This window comes from Narcine bancroftii, chromosome 1 (assembly GCF_036971445.1).
Source record: "Narcine bancroftii isolate sNarBan1 chromosome 1, sNarBan1.hap1, whole genome shotgun sequence".
In the NCBI taxonomy this organism is placed as follows: domain Eukaryota; kingdom Metazoa; phylum Chordata; class Chondrichthyes; order Torpediniformes; family Narcinidae; genus Narcine; species Narcine bancroftii.
Window position 1 is genome coordinate 46,583,307 of NC_091469.1, and position 9,952 is coordinate 46,593,258.

A 9,952-nucleotide genomic window follows, 5' to 3' on the forward strand; every position below is an offset into this window, starting at 1 on the left:
CTCTAGCCTATTTCACCCACTTCAATCACCAAACACACCAAGACAGACAGCGTCTAAGTTAGATGCTGACCTATCGTTGTAAAAGTATACATGGAAATATGAAATGGGGGACTACAACTCTCAAACTTTGACAATTATTATAGGAAGCCCAGCTGAGATTTATTGCATCTTTATTTGAAGGAGAGATCACACCAGCCTGAATCAAAATAGAATTAGGAAAAATTGGAGAAAACATAGCTGCTTCTTTTATTTATAAATGGAATTCAAAATTAATGATAGGAATCAAAGATACGGCTCTATTAAAACATCTAGTAGATATTTGGGGTAAGATAAATGGGGAAATTGGAACAAAAGGAGGTATATTACCTAAAATCCCTTTGATCCAGAATAGAATATTCTTTTCAAAAGATGATCAGTTTCTAACACTATGGTCAGGTAAAGGAATTAAAACTGTTGAAGATTGTTATGAATCAGGGCAGTTGATTTATTTTCCACAATTTAGAAATAAATACGGAATAACTAGGAATACACTTTTTTGCTACGTTCAAGTAAAAAGATACTTAAGAGATAAATTGAGATTGGAGAGACTATTGCGCCCTTGTAGTGAAGTGGAAACCCTTATTAGACGAGGGACTGTATGAAAATTTACTTCTGCAGTAACTTCTAAACCTGGGCTTTATAAATCTAAACAAAAATGGGAACAGGATTTGAATATGGATGAGCAAACATTTGTGCAGAGATTGTATGACCAATACAATTAATGTATGATACAGATTAATACAATACAATTTCATGCATCAACTATACATTATGCTGTGTAAACTGCAAAAAATAAAATCAGATTTACCTAATACGCATTTTAGATGTGGTGAGGATGAAGGTACTTTGTTGCAAAGGTGAGACCTTTCCGGGTAAAATCAGGGGAACTATTAGAACAAATTACTGGAATTGCATACCCACAAAGTCCTGACTTATTTTTATTAGGGAATGTAGAAGGAATGAGACCAAAATTGAAGTTGTCATTCACCCAAAAGAAATTTGTTAAAGTAGGACTGGCAGGGATAAGAAAGTGTATCGCAGTTACTTGGAAATCAGATTCTCATTTAGGAATAGATAGATTGAATATCGAAATTCAAAAGTGTATTCCATTAGAAAAAAAGTTACATATAATTTGAGAAAAAAAAACACATTTCTGGAAATTTGGGGCCATATATACAAAAGAAAGGTACTATTGTTTACTTCTATTTCTTCCAGTCACTGGAACCTATGATAATCCTTCGTAAGTCGAATAAAGGAATTATAGTCTGATAAAATTCCTTCATGCACTGAACCCTATCCTAGTAAAATCCATTAGCTCTTTCATAGCTTTTTTTCCTTCTTCCTTTCTTTATTGTATTACTATATAATTTGAGAATATCTAAATATTGTTTTTTTTTTAGGGGGTTGGGGAGGGGTATAATCATTTCTTGTAGTCTGAAATAATCTGTTTAAATATGGTAAATGTACAAAGTTCTATACATACTGCATGTATGGAAATTTTAAAATAAAGTATTAAAAAAAAAGATAGATGTTGACCAATAGCCCCATGGTCTCTCCATTGAGGCCATATTGTCAGACACTAGGCCTTTTCAAATTGCCTTGTAAAATAGGGTTATCCGGGCAATTTACTCGATGGGATTGGGCTATTTGAAAGGTCAGAACTGAGCAAGCCTTGTCAAAACCTACCAGGGACCCAGACCTACCTCTGAAGTGGTCAGGGAACCCAGTAAAACTTACCGGGACGTCCTGCTCAGTGCGATTTGAAAGGGAAAATGGCTCACCTGGTTAATCTGGTGACGTCAATGCATGTGTTACAGGAACTCATGACTGGCTCAATGCAGGATCAATGGCAGTTTTCTTTACCCATAATCCCCCATGCTGCTGGAACTGCTCTGCCAGTGGTTCCAGTGGCGAGGGGGGTTATGGGTAACGAAGACAACCATTGCTCTCACATTGAGCTGTTGCCGCGAATCGTTTTTGGCAGCACCCCACCCTCATTATTTTAAACCCCTGCTTGGGGTTTAAATTATTTGGGATCTGGCAACACTGGACCCCTGCTGCCGAGTCGGGAGTTAGGTGGGGGGGGGGGGTGACTGATGACTGGGGTGGGGGGTTTTTACGAGAACTTTAAACGGAAAGGGAACAGAAAGGGAACAGAAAGAACACAGGGAACAGGGGATTCCCTATGGGGCTGCGTTTGAGTATGTAACACATCACTCACGATGTCATCATGGGTGGGATCTCCCTTAAATCAGCAGGTTATGGATTAGGCATATAGGTTAGCGTGCTTTTTGAAAGGAGTGGGATGTACCAGCTACCCAGTAATCTCACCCGGGTCCTTGGAGGGCTACCCAGGTGCTGTAGTTTGAAAAGGCCTACTGTAACTTGCACACCCACAGCTGTACATATACATACACTCAAAGACATGCTCTTGCACATGTGCAAATATGTGTGCGCGCATTGACATGCTCATACGTACAAGCAGATTCACACAGACACGTTAATTTAGTGCCAATTGTTACAGTATTTTGAGGCATGACCTACTTCCTCTTAGAAACACGAATGTCATCCCATAAAACTTTAAAAGACCTAATTATCAGAGGAGAGAAGGAAGTTTCACCCTAATGCCATGGACTGAACTTGGAAGTAGTTATACACATTATAACAAAAGATCAAATTTTTCCACAAGATGTACATAGAAGTTCTGCATGAGTAAACAGCTGCTGACAATTCCATGTTGTATCAAAAAATGACCTCGTCTTCCATGTTTAAATGAAATCCTCATCGACTGGCATAGACCATGTGATTTACAGCACCCTGTCATTTTGTACAACACACATGTGGCCTGCAAAGCATGGACAGTGCACCAATCCAAAATCTTTTAATATTTCCAATTGTATTCTCTCATATCACCAGACTTAGTAAACAATCCTATTGCAACAGGGAATGACTTGTGAACAACTGGTTCAGATGGAAAATCCCAGCAGATATGGCAGAAAACTGCTCAGCCAGTAGTTTCATGCTTAAATCATCTGATATTTTGCCACATGCATCCTCAGAGGCTTGCACAAAGATCTCATAAGTCATCACAACCTTTCTCAAGGTATTGGCCACTGCCTCATGGGCTTTTGCACAATGCAGACAGCTTGTAAGTTGGAAGCATGTCCCAGCAAGCTGTGAGAGGGCCTGGAAACTTTCTGAAATGCCAAGGATCATCTCATCAGGAGTTTGGTTTACTTTCACACCCTTTTGACAGGCAGATATGACCTTTCTGCACTCACTATTGAGTTTTTGCCTAGTTAATGAGGGAAGTGCTATACAATCTTCCTCTGGGTGTGTTTCTGTGGGACATGCCTTCAAAATATTGAGTAGCTCCAAAATATCATCCTGCACCAGCTTGAATCCATTTGGCATGTTGTATTTCTTATCCTTGAATAGTGACAGGGCTAGACTGCCATGCTTCACGGCAACATCACGTCCAGAATCACCAAAGTACAAGTTAGCAGCCGTGGTTTCTTCATCTTGTTTAATAAATGTCGAGAGGCCTTGAGCCAAGGGGCTTCCTGAGGTCGGTGGAATGGTCCTTGGTGAAGGGAGCTTCATGAGACTTTCTAGTTGTTTGTTTTCATCATTAGCATTAATGCCCAATGCTCTGAAGCAATTCCCATACACCATCCGACAACTACATGCTTCCCTTCCATCCATTGAGAGCTGTTTATTCATTGTATCAGTTGTAAGAGTGACAAATTGTCCAGAGCTGATATTCAGACCTAACTCAGCTTCTGGTTCTTTGAGACTATTCAATTTGGCAGGTGGACATTCACTTTGTAGTGATAGAGATTTCTGAGTCACTGAGCTCCCCAATTCATAAAGTGGCTTGAATTGATTTGTCTGTGGAGATACTTGATGGGGCAGATTTTTATCCTCTGGGCAAAGCGGTGTTGCATTGAAATTATTTATATTTTTTTCTGGGGGAGACACAAGTGACTCAACCTGGTTGGAATTCTGTTCTGTTTTCAATCGATTTTCTTTCCCATGTTCCCTGTGAGAGTTTGGAGGCCTCACAAAGAGCATTTCCTTATTAGGATCTATGGTTGATGATGACAAATGTGTAACCATGCCATGCATTTTAAATGACACGCAATTTAAATTCAAAAGCAATCTGTTCACATCAAGAGAAAAAGTATCTTTAGGATCATTGCCTCCCATGGAAGAATTCTTCCAGTTGGATTTTTCCTCCTCCAATGCTGAAATTTTTGGGAAATCTTCTTGATCCCCACTAGACATCAAATATATTTGTGAAGTTATATTGCTATTACTTTCTCTGTAACACGATTCTCCTTTGTCACAGTTGTCTGATTCTTCCTTGAAGGTGCAAGTATTGTCTTTGAGGTTTTTCAGATCTAAAGTATGCCTAAGCACAGATTCATTTTGGTCCAGGTCTGCCTGTGGGCCATGCTTATCATTTCCCTCTTCTAGGGTTATGCTGTTTTTGAGTATTACTCCATTCTGGTCTTGGCCTACCATGCTAATTGAGTTCAGGGTTTTTTGTTCATAAGTGCATGTAGCAGTGGTAACAAAACATGCCTCATCATCTTTTGTGCTCCCTAAGCATTCTGATGGATTTGAACATACGCCAATATTGGGTGGTTTCCAATTAATGGCAGGTTTACTTATGCTTTCATCTCCTTCAGAATTATCTGTTTTTGAAGTCCAGCCCATTTTACATTTTGAATCGCATGGGTAGCGGGTGGCTGAAACCGGAGTAATAACCGTTATTGATTCTGTAACTGATTTGGTTTCCATGGTATCAGGCTCCATTTCCATGAAATTCGGTGCTGCCTTTTTATTGATATAGACAGAGATGGAGTTTAATGGACTGATTGGCTTAGGTTCCAATGGAGCAGCTTTGATCTTCAAACTCTCCCCAGAAGAGAAAGTCAGTGAAAGTGGATTTCTTGATACGAGAATCTCTCCAACATAACCACTCATGTGATCTTCAGCTTTCTTTGAACAACTCTGAGAAAAAACAGGCTTTGTATCATAAATGACTTCGGATGTAAACCGTTCTTTTTTTGCATTTGTTGCATGTTTTTCTTTTTTGATGCTTTCTTTGGACCCCATGTCCATTGTAGACCCATAATGGCTTGGACTTGTCTGCAAATTCCATCTCTCTTCAAGCCCCTTCATATTGGTTGGCTCCAGATCTGCCAAAAAAATGGAAAAAAAAACTTTTAAAACTGTTCAAGGATTAAATCCTGTAAATGGCAAGATACATGTTGATTGATTGTACTTAACACTGAGTTTTTCCCAGAGTTGCATTGGAATGTTTCTTTCCCTGTGCCATATCCTAAGGTATAGTCAGGTTCCTGAAGGGCTCAGGTCTGGGGCTGAAGCAAGCAAGCCCAGTGTTGCAATAGAAATTAGGTGGCAAGTTGTTGTTCTTGGGCTCTCACCTCACATAGTTCCATCTATGATCTTTGATCTCCACAACCTGCTCCCCGATATTTGCAATAATTTGGCATATTTAGCATTCATCTATTCATCAATGCCTTTTGCACCTAATTCAACCATAAGAACAAGAAAGATCCACCTCTGCAGACCCTCATGATTCCTGATTATCCTCTCCTGTCTGTAACTGAGGAAGATGTGTGGAAAGATCTGAGGAAAGCATTTAGTCTGGACAGAGTACCAAGCCAAGTATTAAAAATCTGTGCTGACCACTTACCAACATATTCACGGATATCTTCAACATCTCACTCCAGCAGGGTGTGGTATACACCTACTTCAAACAGGTGTTAATCATACTGTTGCCCAAGAAGAGTATGGTCATCTGCCTAAATAACTATCAACCTGTGTTTTTAAATTTCTATAGCGGTGTGGTGGAATGCTGACCAGCTACATCATGGTCTGGTATGGGGACACCAATGCCCATGAGTTTAAAGCCCTCCAAAAGGTAGTGGACACAGCCCAGGACATCACAAGCAAAACTCTCTCCACCATTGAGAACATCTATAGGGAATGCTGCTATCGGAGTGCTGCAGCAATCATCTAGGATTTATTCCACCCAGCACACATTCTGTTCTCACTGCTACCATCAGTAAAGGGTATAGGTGCCATAAGACTCACACCACAAGGTTCAGGAACAGCTGCTACCCCTCCACCATCAGACTCCTCAACAACAAACTCAATCAGGGACTTATTTAAGGTCTCTTGCATTTAGTAAAAACAATGCTGGAGAAACAAAGGAGGTCAAACAGTGTACTTTATATTGCAAAGCTAAAGATGCATACTGGTAACCAATATTTCAGGCTTGAGCTCTTCATCAAGGGCTTTTTTGCATTTTTTTTCTTTTTTCCCCTCTCTGATTTGCAGTTTGTTTACATTTTTTTTTAAACATGTGTATATTATGTACAGATTTTTTTTGGACTACCAATAAGGGGAAAATCTGCCATGCCTGCAGGAAAAAAGAATCTCAGGATTGTATGTGATGTCATGTATGTACTCTGAAATAAATCTGAAATTTGCATTCTGTCAATTAAACTATGCATAATAACCTGATTTACATTGTTCCTTGTGACATTAACCCTATGATTCAATTAATATCTTAATATTACAATTTATAATAGTATCCTTGTCGGGGATACACTGATTGTGCAAGATAAAATTCATCTTGAATTTCCTGCATGGCTCAAACACATTCTGGCATCAAATCCACAGTTTTCCATCCTCCCTATTCTACATCATCCAAGTGGGCCTTGCAACGCACAGCAAACCAGGAAACAATACTACTGCTGCTGGAAAGAGGGACCTGCAGACGTGCTTCTCCCCAGGTTGAGATCCTCTGGTTGTTCACAAAACTCAAGATCACAACCATATCACCCTCACCCTGTTTCTTCTGAAGAGCCCAAAAATCACAGCTAAGTGAGCTGGGAGCCACAAACATCATTTTACTACCTAATTTCTATTGCATTTCTAGACTTGGCTATATCAACCTTGGACCTGACTCTTCCTCTAGACATTGCATCAAGGACAAAAACTTGGTGTATCATTCACTGGGTGAATGAATATTGCCTGGCACAATAAGGAAGAAACTTCACTCCATCATTCCCAGTAGGTAATCTTCCAAACCTGATTATTTAACATTTAATTATTATACTAGTAGAGCCACAGCTTTGAAGATGATTTTGGTGTCGCCTCTAGTATGATGGCATCTCTCCCATTCGAGGGACCAGTGCTTAAAATAAGACATTAAATCAAGGCTTCTGCTTTTTCAGATGGATGCAAACGATCCTAATGTATGATGTGAAAGAGAGTTAGGGATATGACCCATTATCCTGGCCAATGCAGACACCTCTCTTATTTCACTGCTGATTGTAAGATTCTCTATTTACAAATTGCCTTATAACTTCAAAATAATTGACTTGAATGTGAATTCATGGAACTATAGAAACTCGGTGGAAACATTTGAGCTTTAGTATGTCACCTCGCTAGCCCACCACTCTGCACTAAACCACAAATGTCAGACTGTTGCTCATTGACTCCAACTCGGTATTACTACTGCAACACCACCAAATATCTTTATGCATTATTGATGCAGCATATATTTTGTGCAACAAGCTAAATTATTTATCCTTTGTTTCTCTTTTGTGTATTTTTTTCTTTGTGACATCTTATGTTTGAGTTAGATTTAAATTCTTGTTTGTGTGCTTTATAAACCTGGGAAGCTGCAGCAAGTAAGATTTTCATTGGATCTTTACAGTGGACTTGTGTATATCACAATAAATTTTAATTTATTTATTTGTTCAGGCAAATGTAGATTTTCAAAAAGACTTTAGAAAAATATTACATTCTAGTAAGATCAGAGAATGGAGCAAAATAAACATGTTGTTAATGGGTATCAACCTAGCCTAGAAATGGAAAAGAGAGGAAGTGAGAGAAAATCTCAGATATTTTGGTGCAAGGTGGAAATATTATTCCATTGGGAAAAGTTTTGATTGTTGGTCTGGGCCAATTAAGTAATTAGTTTGAGATTGGTTGGAAGTAAAAGTCCAAATTTGCTAATAATGTCAAATTGGAAGATGTAGTTAATATTAAATAATTAAGACCTGATGAAAGATGTTACTAAAATTGTGGGAATATTGTGAATTAGCATCTGTGTTCTACTAAAGTCCATGGTGAGGAGAAAAATATTGGTTGGAGGAATGGGGCTGTTGAATGTGGGAAAATAATTCCTAGAAATTGGATTGATTTACAGCTAATTTTATGCATAATTCACAAATTAAAAAAAAATAGAATTGACCTGATGATAAGCATACAAGTTCATTTTTAGCAGGAAATTGAACTGAATACTCCTGTCATTGTTTTTTTAATCAGTGCTTATTAAGTCTGATTCTTCATATCACCCAAAAATAACCACATGCCCTTTAATATAACCATTACCAGTTACTACTAAAGCAACGCTGGTAATATTTAAAGTGAAGATTAATGGACAATAATCTGTAATTAATTTCTCTTACTTCCATATGTAAACGTGTCTCTGCTTCCTGTTGAAAAGAATTTTCTCTGAGATTGAAGAGATCTGACGAAAAGAAGATATAACCAAATGTCTTCATCATTTAGACCCACCTGCTGCAGCTCCTGTGAATTTTGCATCATCTGGGGATTCAGCTGCATCAAAAAATTCATCCTCAGAACTGCTGTCTCGAAAGCCAGGGGGAGGGTCCAGAATAGGGATGATTAGAAACTCACCGGATACATCCCCATCACCATCTGGTTCCACTGGGGAAGGAATGGGTGGTAACTCTGTGACCATATCATGGTATGTTAAATTCCAAAACATGTTCTCTTGAGCATCACTCCCATCAAGATCTTCAGCACACTGGTCGCAGCCTCCTGTAGCAGCACTATCCTTAGTTGGACTGACGTCAGAGGAGTAGCAAGTCACTAGTTCCTTCATATCACTGATATCACACTCACAAAAGCTCTGAGTGGAAATCAAAGATTCAGTTGAAAGCCGGGGAAAGCTGATTTTAGATTCCATTATGCAGTGCTTCTTTGTAACAGGCTCACTTTCACTCTCCCCAGTGGCAAAATCTTTGTCATCCTCTTCAGAAGAAGCATCTAATGACTGCTGACAGGACATGCTGCTCATTGAAGTCTCCATCTGCAGTTCTTCCAGTGAGTCAGCTGAATAACTTCTTTCACAGGTGTCACCTTCCTGACCAGTTTCATCATTGAGGTCTGATATATCCCCTGTACTGCAACTGGTCTCTTCCAGGACATCCTCCCGCATATAGTCACTGTCTGTGGCCTCACTTTCAGAGTTCTTAGCATCTTCATCTCCTTCAGTCAGTGACTGTATGAAGCCATTTCTCAGCTTGTGGACAGACATGTCCAGTGATGAGTCAATGTCTGACGATGATTCAGAGTCACTTAATCCTCTGGACTCTTCACCTGCAGTGAGAAAGTTGCATCATCTAATGTCAAAAAGAGAATCCACAGCAGGTACTTTTGAAAATAAATATACAATAATTATAACTAATGTTATCCAGCTGCGCTGGATGGGTCACGTCTCCAGAATGGAGGACCATCGCCTTCCCAAGATCGTATTATATGGCGAGCTCTCCACTGGCCACCGTGACAGAGGTGCACCAAAGAAAAGGTACAAGGACTGCCTAAAGAAATCTCTTGGTGCCTGCCACATTGACCACCGCCAGTGGGCTGATAACGCCTCAAACCGTGCATCTTGGCGCCTCACAGTTTGGCGGGCAGCAACCTCCTTTGAAGAAGACCGCAGAGCCCACCTCACTGACAAAAGGCAAAGGAGGAAAAACCCAACACCCAACCCCAACCAACCAATTTTCCCTTGCAACCGCTGCAATCGTGTCTGCCTGTCCCGCATCGGACTGGA

At 39.7% G+C, this 9,952-nt stretch overlaps 1 protein-coding gene across 1 annotated transcript in view; it reads right to left on the bottom strand.

Moving 5' to 3' along the window:
- Window positions 1-2,799: 2,799 nt before the first annotated feature.
- LOC138761051 (FERM and PDZ domain-containing protein 1) overlaps window positions 2,800-9,952 on the bottom strand; it is a 103,840-nt gene continuing 96,687 nt past the window's right edge. Inside the window, exons 15-16 of the mRNA XM_069932969.1 lie at window positions 8,668-9,495; window positions 2,800-5,246 (exon numbers count right to left, since the gene is read on the bottom strand). Coding sequence (XP_069789070.1) covers window positions 2,971-5,246; window positions 8,668-9,495 — 3,104 coding nt within the window. The 3' untranslated portion in view covers window positions 2,800-2,970. The remainder of the gene's footprint in view (window positions 5,247-8,667; window positions 9,496-9,952) is intronic.